The 16,578-nt window shown below is 40.6% G+C and overlaps 2 protein-coding genes across 2 annotated transcripts in view; both read left to right on the top strand.

Moving 5' to 3' along the window:
• Window positions 1–3,377: 3,377 nt before the first annotated feature.
• LOC108019586 (maltase A3-like) lies at window positions 3,378–5,330 on the top strand. The gene is made up of 4 exons (XM_017087427.4): window positions 3,378–3,528; window positions 3,584–4,934; window positions 4,993–5,136; window positions 5,211–5,330. The coding sequence occupies exons 1-4, from the start codon at window positions 3,381–3,383 to the stop codon at window positions 5,275–5,277; spliced, it is 1,710 nt and encodes a 569-aa protein (XP_016942916.4). The 5' UTR covers window positions 3,378–3,380; the 3' UTR covers window positions 5,278–5,330.
• Window positions 5,331–12,379: 7,049 nt separating this feature from the next.
• LOC108019688 (larval cuticle protein 2) overlaps window positions 12,380–16,578 on the top strand; it is a 47,297-nt gene continuing 43,098 nt past the window's right edge. The window contains exon 1 of the mRNA XM_070994713.1: window positions 12,380–12,384. The gene's annotated coding sequence lies outside the window, so the exon portion shown is untranslated. The remainder of the gene's footprint in view (window positions 12,385–16,578) is intronic.

Below are 16,578 nucleotides of genomic sequence, written 5' to 3'. Positions count from 1 at the left end.
CTCTTCTATTCAGGTATTCTCCGCCTCTTTGACCCGTTCTTAGTTCGGTCACCCTACAGTTAACCTCAAAGTCAGTTCGCAAGTGAACTTACGTAAGTTTTTCTATATACTTATGCGTGCAAGTAGCACTGTGAATCAAATTGGAAACTCACTCCCTTTACCGACAAAAAAACTAGAGCCGGAACCAGCGCCACTTGAAGCTACACCAACCATCTTTCGCTGCTGTTCAAATCATTCGTGCTACTCAATCAATACTTAAGCATTTAAGCATACAACGGCATTTTCTATTGCAGCGTCCGAATTAGAATATATATATATATAAGAGATATTGTATATTTTTTTTTTTTTGTAAAATGTGTATATTTATTCAGAACTAACGGGTATACTGCTACCTATGTGGCAGCTTGAGCAGGTTGTAAGTATAGGGGATAATTAAGTGTTGGTATACAAGATTATACAATAATTCTTTTCATTTGCAATTTAATTATATCAGACTTCGAGGGTATTAAATATATTTTAATGGAAGGTCATGTGGGTGGTATCTTTTAAGTCTTCTTCTTGTTGGTGTCCAAATTAGCCTCTTCGCCAGGGAGTTAGGAGTTAGTTAAGAACCAAGGCGTTTGAAGTAGTTTTCAGCATGCGTACGACAAACATCGCCTATCCCATGAACCAGGGGGCATTACAAATCGATCTAACAATCTTGCTTTGCGCTATTCGTATTTGGTTCAGGTTCGACTTAGACGCTATGCCGTAGACTTGCAATGCAAATTTTCAGATTGGACTGAGAAACGATTTATAAATTCGAACTTTGTTGGACTGGACAAAGAGAGCTCATTTCTCGACGAAAGAAGCCAGGACATACTTGCTGTCTTCGAAAGCACTGACTGCTTGACCATTGTTGTGTGCCTCTGGAAAGTGAGTCCTCTATCCAAAATCACACCAAGGTACTTGTAGTAGGACTCGTGACGAAGTACAGTACCAAGCGTGGAAATGCCTGGACAGCTCTTTGGCCTTGTGGGGAATTTGACACAAGCACATTTATTGCAGGTTATGCCTTTGTTCCATTCTGTTGTCCATTTTTCAAAACGTGATACGTACTCATGCAGGCCCAAGGTTGCAATGTCTATGCTTCGACTCCTGACCAAATCCGCTGTGTCATCAGCGTATGTTGCGATGAGGATGTCATCATCGTCAACTTCGGTACAACCCCAGGAATCTGGCCTACAAGAGCTATTGTAATAGCATAAGAGCTTCCACTTGCTTACTGTATCTAGTTCTTAATTATATAAACATTTTTCTAAGAATTTAAATAAAGTATGTGTAGCTTGTCATGGAAAGTTCAACCTACAAAATTTGACGGGCTTTTGATAATTTATTGCCAAATGTTAAAAAATAAGAACTTGTATTTATTTAGTAGATCGTATAACACATTTTCGTAACAAAAGTTGATATCAGAACTTATGTTAGCTGAAGGTGCGATCGTCACTAGATTTTTACCTCGTTGAGAGGTGCTTTTGTTTGATATCAGAAGTTTGTGTTTTAAACATCAATCTCATAATTCATCTTCATACAGCTTCAATTTTCTAAATTTTTACTTTTACACTTTCACCGATCTTTTTCCCAAACGAATAAAAATTGTTGCCGTCTTTGTATGCAATCCTTTTAGGTTTTGCAATATCTTTTGATTGTTGTACCGGCTATGATCGGACCATCACAGCAGTGATGTAGTGGTCTTCGTCACAAAGTGGACTGCCGTCCACAGTAATGTTTGAAAAGACTGAATTTTAGTTTTCGTCAGAAGTTTTTCACGCAGAGAAGGAATACAAGTCGTTTCGAAAGGAGTACGAAGTGTTTCCAAATTCCTTTTTACGATAAACAGCACAAGCCAGTAGTAAAAGTGCTAAAACTAAAGATTCTTATATTAAATTGTTTAACATCATCTTAAATTTCCAGGACCTGCAAGTAGAGTTTGGATACGCACAAAAAAAGTCAATGCGAAAAAAGCTAAAGAAAAATATAATATAAAAAACAACTTTTGTACATAATTTTTAAACGGTGGTATAAATACTAATTATGTTAGAAAGGCGTACAAAGTATTTCAAAATACCTTTTCAACGACATATACCACAAGCCTGTAGTAGTTCACAAGTTAAGGGTGTATAAAATTTAGCTATTTATAGCTGTTTTCTTGCCAAACTAGCTAGTTTTTCCAAAAGTGGTAAGCCTGTTTCTTCCTAATGTTTCTTATATTGAGCTGTATTACATCGTCTAAAAGAACTCTAAAATATCGATTTGGTACAATCTGACGAACTGACAAACAAAATAAAATTTTTATTTTGAGAAGTCCCCCAAAATCTTGGTTTGCGTATTACTTTTGAACGGAGCATCCGATTTTGACACTTGAGGTGTCATTCGACGCGTACATTAAGTGAGAATACAAGTAGCTGGGTATTTATCCCCACCGGCACCAACAGATCAAGTTTTCTAAATTTTCACTTTAACACTTTCACCGCTCTTTCTTCCAACCAATTGAAATTATTAATGTCTTGGCAAACAATCTTTTTGCAGTACCTTTTGATTGGTTTTTCAGCTATCAACGGACCATCACTGCATACTTCCAATTCTGCGGCTTTATATAGTCGCCTTCGCACACTCTCCTGGTGCGCGTTCGTCACGACATGGACAGCCGTCCACAGTGATTCGCTAAAATCTTTAGTTCTATTAAACCATTTTTTTCAGAATCTATTATTTTTTTTTAATTTTTCTTCTCACAATCCTTGTGTAGGAAAGCATTTTAACAGACTTTGTAAATTTTTTTTATTGTAATTATTTGGTGTGACTTCGAATTATATATTAATTTATTTATCGCGAGATGAGTTAAGTTTGCTTGGTCCGGTTTATCCAAGAGAAAAAATCGCGACATCTTTCGAAAAAGTCCCCTATAAAGAAATCTGTGGCAAAATCAGCTGTTGTCCATCAATGACCTACACCCATAAATTTCCGGTTATTAAATCATTTTACCCGAATTCGTTATCACAGTCTTGAACCCCCGAAATCTCAATCTTTTATTGGCCCAAAAGCCCAATAGTAGTGACCTAATAAATTACCTGCGAAATAAAAAAAACCGAACTGCGCGATAAGATACGACTGTATGCAGTTTTAAATAATTTCCCTGCCAATCTGTCCCATGATTTTTGGTCGTGAGCCAAGCCGAAACAACAGCAAAAAGGAACCCAAAAAAACCCCGTATCAATCCACAATCAGAAATAGCTGGCTACATGGTAGGCTTATCGCAACATTATCAACTAGAGCCCCCTGCATAAATAGGAGTACTGTGTAAGCCCGGTGGTCATTGGCAATCGATCGACTTCGTGGGAGCCATGTTCAAGTTGCTGGTGCTCTCCAGCCTTTTGGCATTGGTGCTGCCTTCGCTGGCGGAAATCGGTTGGTGGAAAACGAGTCAGTTCTACCAGATCTACCCCAGATCTTTCAAGGATAGCGATGGTGACGGTGTTGGGGATCTCGTTGGTAAGTTTTGGTTTTGAAGAGACCTAGATATGGGTTAACTTGGAATGAATGTCAGGTATCACGCAACAACTGCCCTACCTGAAGGAAATCGGCATTACCGCCACCTGGCTGTCCCCGATCTTCACCTCGCCCATGGTTGACTTTGGCTACGATGTGGCTGATCTGAAGAGCATCGATCCCCTCTTCGGAACCATGGAGGATTTCGAGGCGCTGATAGCCCGCGCCAAGGAGCTGGACATCAAGATCATCCTGGACTTTGTTCCCAACCACACGAGCGACGAGTGCGACTGGTTCATCCGCTCGGTCGCCGGCGAAGAGGAGTATAAGGACTTCTACGTGTGGCACACCGGCAAGGTGGTCAACGGCATCCGGCAGCCACCCAACAACTGGGTCTCCGTGTTCCGTGGATCTATGTGGACCTGGAACGAGCAACGACAGGCCTACTACCTTCACCAGTTCCACTCCAAGCAGCCCGATCTCAACTATCGAAACCCCAAGGTCATGGAGGCAATGAAGGACGTCCTGCGCTTCTGGCTGCAAAAGGGAGCCTACGGCTTCCGTATCGACGCTGTACCGCATGTGTTCGAGCCTCCCGACTGGCCCGACGAGCCCCGAAACGAGGAGGTGAGCGATCCCGAGGACTACAACTACCTGTTGCACATCTACACCAAAAACCAGCCCGAGAACGTGGAGCTGGTCTACGAGTTCCGCGAAGTGATCGAGGAGATCGACGCCGAGCTGGGCGGGGATGACCGCGTCCTGCTCACCGAGGCCTACTCCCCGCTGGATGTCCTCATGCAGTACTACGGAAACGAAACCCACAAGGGCTCCCAGATCCCCTTTAACTTCGAGCTGCTGACCAAGATCAGCAACAGCTCCGACGCCTACCACTACTCCGAGCTGATCCACAACTGGCTGGACAACATGCCCGAGGGCCAGGTGGCCAATTGGGTGTTTGGCAACCACGACGGCACTCGCATTGGATCCCGCCTGGGCGCCGACCGCATCGACGCCTGCAATATGATCCTCCTGGGCCTGCCGGGCGTCAGTGTGACCTACCAAGGCGAGGAGATGGGCATGACCGACGTGTGGATCAGCTGGGAGGACACCGTGGACCCGCAGGCCTGCCAGTCCAACGAGCAAGAGTTCGAGCGCCTCAGCCGAGACCCCGTGCGAACACCCTTCCAGTGGAGCGACGAGCAGAACGCCGGTTTCTCCAACGCCTCCGTCACCTGGCTGCCGGTGGCCACTGACTATAAGACTGTCAACGTGAAGAAGCAACGCGGAATCGCCCTGAGCCACCTGAATGTCTACAAGCAGCTTCGCGCTCTGCGGGATGAGCCCACCTTGAAGCACGGCGATGTCTCGGTTTCGGCCATTGGTCCCAATGTGCTGGCCTTCAAGCGGTAAGCGAGAATAACCCATATTTTATGTTCAGGAAGATTACTGATTTCTTTATAACAGCTCCCTGGCTGGCCAAAGGTCCTACATCACCGTCATCAACATCAACGATGAAGTCGAGTCGGTCAACTTGGACTCTGTCTTCACTTCCATCTCCACTCAACTGCAATACGTGGTGGTGAACAACAAGAGTTCGCGCCGCAAGAAGTAAGTTCTTGTCACACGGATCATATATAACCGAATAGTCATCTCTCTATATACTCTGTACTCTATATTTTCAGCGATCTTACTTTTGCCAACTCCGTACTGCTGATGCCCAAGGAGGCTGTCGTGCTAAGCACGGTCTAAACTAATTTAACACCTCTTCAATAAAGAATAACTTCCTCCTAGGGGTAAAATTACTCAACAGAGTGCTGGTCTGTGGGATACCCCCAATTGATTGGCCAATTACGCAAGAATCGCGTAAAAGTTGATGGTGTTTGACTCTAAAATTTAAAAAAATTTTGCCATCTTTTGGCAAGTTATTTTAGTATACAAATTGCAATTGCCTTAAATAATATTTTGTACATGCGTATATAGTGCATCTTGGTGCGCCGCAAATCTCTCTTTGGAAGTCTTAAAGTATGCAGTAGTCTTGTTGTGGCAGTATAAGATAGTACAATTTGAATTTAAACTGTTACACGTATGAAGATAACGGAATTTCGTGTATTATGCAGGAATCGAATGTCTTGTATCGATAACTGTATGTATTAAATAATCGGACATGGTCATGCCATCCCTAATAAAAACAAGAGAGAACGCTATAATCGAAGTCACCTACTATCGAATACCCGTTACTCAGCAAAGGGGTGTGATAAAGCGACTAGAATCAAGATTTCCCACTTTATTTGCTTATAACTTTTTAATGAATGAAAGGCTATTGGGTGAATATCCTTAACAAATCCTTGATTTCGTCAAAAGTACACGATTTTCCACGAGGGGGGGAGGGGGGTCGAGGTAAATGTCCACGTGGACATAGTAAAAATTTAATTTTAACCTTTATGTTATTCATTCAACTCTTTAATTTATAGATATCATTTTTAATAAGAAAAAAAATGTTCAATAAAAAAGTCCACGTGGTTAAGAATAGGGGGGGGGGGAAGGCGGTTAGTTAAAAATCCACGATTGTCCACGAGGGGGGAGGGGGGTCAAAAAGTGGTTAAAATTTGTCCACTTTGTATATGGACGGCCTCTAATTAAATTTCGAGAAAAATTAACACGTTCGACTTTGATATGTGCTTAATTCCCCTATTCATTACGATTTAGGTATGGACATGGGCACAAGTTATCTTGTTCCGCTATTTAAACAATGCCTGGCAAACGAGTTGTAGAAAACAGTACTAATTATACCCGTTACTCGTAGAGTAAAAGGGTATACTAGATTCGTCGGAAAGTATGTAACAGGCAGAAGGAAGCGTTTCCGACCCCACAAAGTATATATATTCTTGATCAGGATCACTAGCCGAGTCGATCTTGCCATGTCCGTCTGTCAGTCTGTCCGTCTGTCCGGATGAACGCTGAGATCTCGGAAACTATGGGAGCTAGGCTATTGAGATTTGGCGTGCAGATTCCTGAGCTTCTTACGCAGCGCAAGTTTGTTTCAGCACAGTGCCACGCCCACTCTAACGCCCACAAACCGCCCAAAACTGTGGCTCCTACAGTTTTGATGCTAGAAAATTTTTAACTGAAATATATTGTTCTCATCAATACCTATCGATTGACCCAAAAAAAAGTTTGCCACGCCCACTTTAACGCCCACAAACCGCGAAAACCTGTGACGCCCACAATTTTCATGCTAGATAAAAAATTTTAACTGAAATGTATTGGTCTCGTCGATACCTATCGATTGATCCAAAAATTTGCCACGCCCACTCTAACGCCCATAACGCTTAAATCTGTATACCGCCGGTAGGTGGCGCATTTTAATCTCGCTTTGCTGCTTGCATATCTCCATATAGCTGAGTAACGGGTATCTGATAGCCGAGGTACTCGACTACAGCGATCTTTCTTGTTAGTTTACTACAACTGTTACAATGGTAAAGCGGAAAATGAATTATCAACTATGTTTGGTACTAAATTAAGGAATATTTTCAACATAATTCATCCAGTGGAAAAACAAAACCCGCTGCATCTAAAGAATTCTGCAGGTAGGCCAACAAAGCTTACCAGACGTGACCATTCAAAAAATAAAGGATAATAATAATCCTCAAACTACACTCAGGAAGTTTGCCCTGGACTTAAACAAGATTGCAATAAAACACACAGAACCACACATAGCCAGAAAGAAACCTATTCCTTCTGCTATCAACACCGATAGGCGTTTAATGATACATTATGGTGTATTATCATGAAGGACCCAGCAAGGCTTGGAGGAAGCCCAACACAGCCTTTAGACAGAAAAACATCATACCAACAGTAAGTTTGGAAAATTATTTGTAATGGTTTAGGGATGTATTTCATCCGAGGGCGTTGGAGAGCTCCGGATTTTCAACGATATACTGACCAATGAGTTTTATTTGCACATTTCAAATAAAAGCGTTGACCAAAAGCGTAAGAACTTTTGGGTTCGTTAGCCCTCAAAACCCAAATAAGCTTCAGTAACGACCCCAAGCACAAATCGCAAATGCTTTGCAAGACCGGACTGCTCTATAACTGCAGCAAAGTGATTGACACTCCTGCTCAGAGTCCTGACCTGAACCCCATCCAAAATCCGTTGGCTTAATTGAAAAAGAAGATGGCTTAACGGGGACCATTAAAAATGCCTTGATCAAAGCACCTAAATGACCTTATACATTTCATGCCATTTCGCCTGAACGCTGTCTTAGATGCCGAGGTACACCACACCAAATATTATTATAATATCCCTGCAGTACCATTCAGCGCTTTTTAGGCACTGAATCAGTGCAAACCAACATTTAAGTTATCCTACGCCAGTACGGCAATCATCTATTTCGTTAAAAAATGCCAACTCGGGCCTACTTAATCCACCCGCAGTGTCACGGCAAGAATGTTCCCGATGGCGCGCTTACCAGAATTTTGCGGAAAGTTCACAGAGTTGACGATTTGGTAAAGGTGTATTCACAGCGTTAATGGAAGGCGATAATGAGATCGACGATTTCTCCAAGCTTACACACCTTAAATCGAGTGTAGGGCCTATACCGAGTAGGGAGTTTGTCGCTCAAATTTTCATAAGCAAATTCAAAATAGCAGCCAGAATTTAAAACTCGATAGATGCCAAATTAGCTCTGGTCCCACAATTCGGCCTTTTATGCTTTGGACTTGGTTGAGTGAGGATCGATTTCTGTTGAACAAAAATGTAAGTCTTCTTATACCAATTTTAAATTCTGCAAAATATCAGCCATCCTTTGTAAAGGCTTTTTGCTACCAATAAGTTTCTGTTGATTAAATAAAGTAAGTTTTACTAAGTGGCGAAACTCCCGTTTATAGGAAAATACTTGGCAGTCGAGCTTACTACTTCCCGTTGGTTAAATCTTGTCAAGGAGATAACCCAGTATGCAATTGCTCAGTTATATAACCACGTGCAGCCCTCGACATTCATATTACACAGCGTACCCGTTCCCGGTTTGGCAGTGCACAGGTGGGCAGGCCCAAACTGGCAACACCCGTTCAGCACAGGGTGATTCTTTTTCTCAATGCAACAACAATTTCAATTTGCCAAGTATAAGTGAAACCAAAGTCACAATATATAAAAAATGTATAAATTAACCTATCCTATTTTTAATTGAGTCTAAATCAGTAAATTATCTAAAATATAAATTTCTGATTAAAGTTAAAGAAAACTAAACTATCCCAATTCTCATTATAGTACAACAAAAAACAACGAAGAACGAGGAAGTCGAGATACCCGTTACTCAGCTAAAGGAGCAGCAAATCGAGATTGTAATGCGCCACCTACCCGAGAAGTTAATATATGGTTATGGGCGGCAGACAGATTTTAGCGTTATGGGCGTTAAAGTGGACGTGGCAAACTTCTTCGGTCATTCGATAAGTATTGACGAGACAATGCACAGTGGTCGCGACCATAGTCCAAAAATAAAAAAGGTCATAACAACAAAAATGTACGAAAAGTAAACAAATCGTTTCTGAAATGTCCAAGCTTCTTCATAGCAAACTAGATTTTTCTGGAAATATAACGGTTTTTTCTAAAAATAGAATTGAAGTTGTGAGCAGGTGTTAATTTGCACAGCGCAGCTTGCGCGCGTCGCGAATATTTCACAACAAAACCGAACTTTGAAGTGGTCAGTTCAATTATTACGTATCCAAATTTAAAATATTTGTAATGGATTTTGAAGTTGAAGGTATTTTTTAAAATTTGAGATATTATAAAAAAACGTACTTGTTAAACTGTTCTTGTTATATTAATTTGAAATAATACATGTTTTTAAATCAATTCGGAAAAATTTGGATGCTCTGTATCCATGGTATTACCTTTCACCATCCACGGTTCTGAAATTATAAGCTATGCCCTTGTTTCGATAGGAGAGTTGTCGGAAGAAGCTGCCGAATCTAAAAAAAATATATAAAATAATTTCGAGAGTTTCACACTAGAAAAATGTCTCGAGTAGACACAAATAGGGCTTTATTAAATATATTGCTGTTAACCTCAGACCCATTTAAAAGTGGGCAAAAAAATTTATAATGCACAAAAAAAAAAACAAAATTATTAAGCGGTGTGCATTTGTTGCGCGTTGAATAAAATAAGAGTTATATATGAAATTATGATTGTTTTGCTTTTGGGGATAACGATTTAACCAACTTTTTTATTGAGAGGTCAAATATTTAATTCAGTCTTGGAAAAAAATTATTTTATAAAAAGTCGCGCCATCCGTTTGTATGGAAGCTATACGATACGATTTTTTTACAGTGTGTTTAGAATATTTTTATAGATTATTGGACAACATTTTATTGCGATATCACCACTAGAAATGCAACCACTGTGCAATGGCTTTTCAGTTAAAGCCTAGTACTCAGATCGACTAAGTAGCCAAGTAGCTAGCTGGTGGTGGTGGAGCTCTGTGTTCCCAATGGCGAGCTCGTCGGAGATCGTATAACCTCTATTAGTACAACGAAACAAAATTATTCTGGCCAGAACTTACTTTCTTTGCGAGGACACGCCCGGCAGAATGTCCATGTGGGAGCGAAGTCCCACTCGGCATGTTCTTCCCAATGGGATACCCTTGCAGATCTCCTTCGGCTATTCTGCGGATTTGCCCTGTTGGTTCGGCGTCCTACAGGCGGAGTTTTCCTTCCATTTTTATTTTTTGTTTCCACACAGGTTTTTTAGGAACACCGCCAAATTAAATTTCTTTTTCTTTGGGCCGCGGCTAACGGAGTTCATCGAAATTCACTAGCTAAATCTGTTTTTTTTCTGGTATATCCATAGCTCATCCTCACTCCTATGGTTAGCTCGCGGTTTTCGTCGATGTGGGTACTTAAACTATTTTATCTGGCGTGAAAACTGTAAGAGCCACAGTTCTGGGCGGCTTGTGGGCGTCAGAGGGGGAGTGACATGTTCGCGTAAAAACCTTGCGCACAAAGCTAAATAATCTAAATCTGAATCCCAATTCTCTATCTTTGATAGTTTCCGAGATATCAGTGTTTTGAAGCGTTAGAGTTTTGTGAGCGTTAGAGTGATTGATCGATAGGTATTGGCTAGAGCAATACATTTCAGTTAACATTTTTTTTTAGCACTAAGGCTAGGAGCTACACTTTTGGGCGGCTTGTGGGCGTTATTCGTGATAAGCGAAGATAGCGAGACCTCCGAAAAATGGGAGAAATGATTAACGCTAAGCTGCCCGCTTGGTAGACGATGGCACAGTTTTTAATTTATAGAGGAATCAGCCTAGCGGGTAAAGAAGTAAGAAAACAATCGTTCTTCATTGGATTTCTAAAGACAGAGTCCAAAAGGTCAAGTTTGGTGGCTTTTGTAGAGCATTCCGATAGCAAAGCTTGCCATAGTTTCTCGGGGATCTGATAGCTCAATAAAGGAACTGATGGCAACTATCGTTTCACAAGGTGCGTCTTGGATTCAGGAAGTCTGCTTCACTTTGTGACTTGGAGGAACCAGGACAATATGCTCTGGAATAGGGAACGCCAGGTCAGAAATGCTAGTCGAAGTGTAGACCACTTTACAGTAGCGAACTACCGAGTAGTGAACTTTTTTAGCAAAGGACAAATTTTTTGCCAGAGATCATCGATTACAGCCCTGTCGCGAATCGATTTTTCAGCGAATTAAATATTCCCCGAAAGTTGCTCCGAGTCAACCCTCAGTTCTGTTCTTCTGATTACATTGAAATTCCGTTGGGGGTGTCACTGTTTTTTAAGCTCATGGTCCTTGCCAAATAAAGTTAGGGTCGAAACGGCCCATCTTACAGAAATCACTCCTGGGCTGGATAGTAGTTGGCGAGTGCACGTTACAGAACAAAATCTCTCTGATTGTTCACCCCGGCGAGGAGACGGAGAATAATAAAAAACGAACTTGTGCAACTAGTGCAGAGGTCCTGGAAAAGGGAAGAGATACTAACCCCCTTAAGATATTTTAACGAGATCGAAGAGAAATGTGGAGAAAACTTTAAGTCTACAGATGCCAGTGATAATGAATGGCGATTTATGATAAGCCTAAACCCAAAAAAAATCTTCGAGTGTAAATTTGATAAGTGTGGGTGAAAATGACACTACACCTAGGATAAAATTTTTGGGATTAATTTGATCCTAAACAAGTGTCAAAAATATACTACATTGTATGAAAAATCTTTTTTGATCCTAATTAGTGTCATTTTGACCAAATCTAGGGTCTCGTCGATACCAATAATTTTATTTATATTTTCGAAATTCGAACTGCGCCTATCGTGCAAGCAAGCGTAGTTATCGATAAATCATTGTGAGCTCGACATTGTGTAAAAGACGACAAATATTTCAGTGCAAGGTGCTAGTGTTCATTGAATCAGGTAAGTACATTCCTAATAATATAATATATATTCTAAATACATATTTTGAATGTGAATGTGAGTGTGCAATTAAATAAAAGAGTGTAGGCAAAGTGCGCAAAAGGAAAAAATAATTAGATCGATATTTACTTATGCACATTACATTATAAACAATACAGATTTAATAGGACTATTGGGCTACTAATCTTATAGAAATTAATGTATTAATGGTGTAATGCAATTCTCCGAAACAGCACATGTAAATACATTTGTATGCATATTTAGAACGCAGTTTCCGAGAATGCACAAGAATGTAGTTTGCGGCTACATACATACATATTTATATATATATATATTATATTTATTATATATATATTTTTGTTTGTCATTTAAATTCACTATGGAGGACAATGTTTCTATATAGAAGCTGCTTAAATTTGTTAAGGAAACTAATTTGGACGAAGGTTGTCTATCAAATTCGACTACAGTGAGTCACAAAAGTATTCGTTGCGAGGTACCCTACGAATGAATACATGTTTTTTTAATGAAGATGTAAGAAATTAATATTTTTATTTATTGTTTAGCGTAACGCACTTATTAAACATACAAAAAATAACAAAAAAATTTAAAAAAGTAGCTTCATTGCTGTTTTTTTCTTTGGAAATCATTAAAACTACAAAATATCGTCTCACAAAAGTATTCGTATTTTTGTTTCGGAATTAAATATTTATGTTTTTTTTTTTAATTTAGTATTTTGTGTGCAAGCCGTTGTTTTCTTTAACAGCTTGTAAGCGTCTCGGCATTGACTCGACTAGTTTTCGGCACCTCACTTCGGGTATATTCGACCATTCCTTCAGCCATATCTCCTTTAGCTCGTTCTTGAAGGAGATCTTATGTTCCTGGACTTAAAGCTTAAGATGGGCCCACAGATTTTCAATGGGGTTGACGTCTGGGCTCTGTGGAGGAGTGTGAATTTGCTTGGTGTTGTACAACAGCCACATCTTGACTTTCCAAGCCGTATGTTTGGGATCATTGTCCTGTTGGAAAATGAACTCGTTCTAGACCCATTTCGGTGGCACTGGAGTGTACATTTTCCTTTAATATGTTTAGATAGCCTTCAGCATTCATAATTCCGTCTATAAAAACCAAATTTCGAACTCCTCCAGCGGACATGCAGCCCCAAACTAGTACGGAACCACCGCCATGCTTCACAGTTCGTTTGACATTTTTATACCCGTTACTCGTAGAGTAAAAGGGTATACTAGATTCGTCGGAAAGTATGTAACAGGCAGAAGGAAGCGTTTCCGACCCCACAAAGTATATATATTCTTGATCAGGATCACTAGCCGAGTCGATCTAGCCATGTCCGTCTGTCCGTCTGTCCGTCTGTCCGTCTGTCTGTCCGTCCGGATGAACGCTGAGATCTCGGAAACTATGGGAGCTAGGCTATTGAGATTTGGCGTGCAGATTCCTGAGCTTCTTACGCAGCGCAAGTTTGTTTCGGCACAGTGCCACGCCCACTCTAACGCCCACAAACCGCCCAAAACTGTGGCTCCTACAGTTTTGATGCTAGAATAAAAATTTTAACTGAAATGTATTGTTCTCATCAATACCTATCGATTGACCCAAAAAAAAGTTTGCCACGCCCACTTTAACGCCCACAAACCGCGAAAACCTGTGACGCCCACAATTTTCATGCTAGATAAAAAATTTTAACTGAAATGTATTGGTCTCGTCGATACCTATCGATTGATCCAAAAAAAAATTTGCCACGCCCACTCTAACGCCCATAACGCTTAAATCTGTATACCGCCGGTAGGTGGCGCATTTTAATCTCGCTTTGCTGCTTGCATATCTCCATATAGCTGAGTAACGGGTATCTGATAGTCGAGGTACTCGACTATAGCGTTCTTCCTTGTTCAATTTAAGCTCTTCACAGGGCTTTCGCCACACTTTTCCTTCTCCATCAGATCCGAATATATTGAATTTGCTTTCATCACTAAATATAGCTTGCTTCCAGTACTCAAAATTCCGGTCTAAATACGTTTGAGCGAAAGAAAGCCGCTTTGATATATTGATGGACGACAGCAAGGGTTTCTTTCTAGGACATCTCCCATGCAAATCTTGGCTTCTGAGCACTCTTCGGACGGTTTTAGTGGATACGTTTGTACCGAGGGATGTGGATATTACAGTATTAATTTTCGGAGCCCAAAGGTGCGGGTTTTTCCTGTTTTCTTCGAGGATTTTTTTCTTTCTTCTTTTTCTTCTCTGCAAGTTAATGATTTCGGACGACCAGAACGGGGTAGATTTTCCAAAGAATTTCTGGATTTTAGTCGAGAAATGAGACTCCTTATGGTTGAAGGACTTCTATCGAACATCGCACAAATATATTCAATGGATCGACCCTCATTATGTAGGTGTAAAATTATTTTTTTTTGCGAAACATTTAACTCCGTTCACTTCGTCATTTTGTTAGAGATTTACACCAAGAATGACACCAAAAGTTTGTGTTTTTCCCCGGATTCAGTCCTTAAAATGCAAACGCAACCAAAATGCCAAAAAAAATAATGCGCTAGCCCCAAAAAATACTAAAAAATAAAAAATTTGCATGTGCAAAGAATACTTTTGTGAGCATACAAAACGGTTCATATTTATATTTTTGTCCATAACCTTTTAGGGAAAGCGTTTTCTGTTTGGTTTTTTTCGTCATATTCTTCACAAAATATGTATCTTTGAAAACATAAACCATTTTTTAACATTTTAAAATGGTTACTTATTTAAAAATGGCCTTTTTCTCTTAACCCTCCTTGCAACGAATACTTTTGTGACTCACTGTGTGTATTTACTGGCCCGCCTATCCACGTACACCTAGTCGACGGCAGCAAATTAATAAGATTAACAAGGAAGAACGCTATAGTCGGGTACCTCGACTTTCAGATACCCGTTACTCAGCTAAGCGGACCAAAGGGAAATGGAGATATGCAAGCAGCAAAGCGAGATTAAAATGCGCCAACTACCGGCGGTAGGCAGACTTAAGCGTTATGGGCGTTAGACAGGGGGGGGGGCCATTTTTTTTTGATCAATCGATAGGTATTGACGAGACCAATACATTTCAGTTAAAATTTTTTATCTAGCATGAAAATTTTGGGCGTCACAGGTTTTTGCGGTTTGTGGGCGTTAAAATGGGCGTGGCAAACAAAAATTTTTATTCTAGCATCAAAACTATAGGAGCCACAGTTTAAGGCGGTTTGTGGGTGTTAGAGTGGGCGTGGCACTCCGCTGAAACAAACTTGCGCTGCGTAAGAAGCTCAAGAATCTACACGCCAAATCTCAATAGCCTAGCTCCCATAGTTTCCGAGATCTCAGCGTTCATCCGGACAGACAGACAGACGGACATGGCTAGATCGACTCGGCTAGTGATCCTGATCAAGAATATGTATACTTTATGGGGTCGGAAACGCTTCCTTCTGCCTGTTACATACTTTCCGACGAATATAGTATACCCTTTTACTCTACGAGTAACGGGTATAAAAATATTATAAAAAACACACATAACATCAATAAAAAAACCAAATTTTTTGGGTGTGAAATCAGCAATTTATTCGTGTCATATTGACACTAAACTCGTATCAAGTTGACCCTAAAACTGTCCTTTTTATACCCCGAATGAGTATCAAATTACTGCGAAATAGTGTCAATGTGACCACATATTCTTACCAAAAAATGTCAATGCGTAGTGTTTTTTTGACACCAAAAAGTGTCAAATGGATATTTTCGAAAGTATCAAAATGACACCAAAATAGTGTCAAATAGATGTTCTTTGTATCAAAGATTTTCTGACACTCAATAGTATCACATTGACACCTAAATAATGGCATATTGATGACGATTTTTTTTTGGGTGTACCCTTTAAACACCCCACAGTTGATCTAGGATATTCCTACAATGTTGCGTTGCAGAGACTTATAATTATACCCGTTACTCGTAGAGTAAAAGGGTATACTAGATTCGTCGGAAAGTATGTAACAGGCAGAAGGAAGCGTTTCCGACCCCATAAAGTATATATATTCTTGATCAGGATCACTAGCCGAGTCGATCTAGCCATGTCCGTCTGTCCGTCTGTCCGTCTGTCCGTCTGACCGTCTGTCCGTCTGTCCGTCTGTCCGTCTGTCTGTCCGTCCGGATGAACGCTGAGATCTCGGAAACTATGAGAGCTAGGCTATTGAGATTTGGCGTACAGATTCCTGAGCTTCTTACGCAGCGCAAGGTTGTTTCAGTAGACTGCCACGCCCACTCTAACGCCCACAAACCGCCCAAAACTGTAACTCCTACAGTTTTGATGCTAGATAGAAAATTTTAACTGAAATGTATTGTTCTCATCAAAACCTATCGATTGACCTAAAAAAAAGTTTGCCACGCCCACTTAAACGCCCACAAACCGCGAAAACCTGTGACGCCCACAATTTGCATGCTAGATAAAAAATTTTAACTGAAATGTATTGGTGTCGTCAATACCTATCGATTGATCCAAAAATAATTCTGCCACACCCACTCTAACGCCCATAACGCTTAAATCTGTCTACCGCCGGTAGGTGGCGCATTTTAATTTCGCTTTGCTGCTTGCATATCTCCATTTCCCTTTGAGTAACGGGTATTTGATAGT

This window comes from Drosophila suzukii, chromosome 2R, assembly GCF_043229965.1.
Source record: "Drosophila suzukii chromosome 2R, CBGP_Dsuzu_IsoJpt1.0, whole genome shotgun sequence".
NCBI classification, from domain to species: domain Eukaryota; kingdom Metazoa; phylum Arthropoda; class Insecta; order Diptera; family Drosophilidae; genus Drosophila; species Drosophila suzukii.
This window is presented reverse-complemented; position numbering and strand designations above follow the sequence as displayed.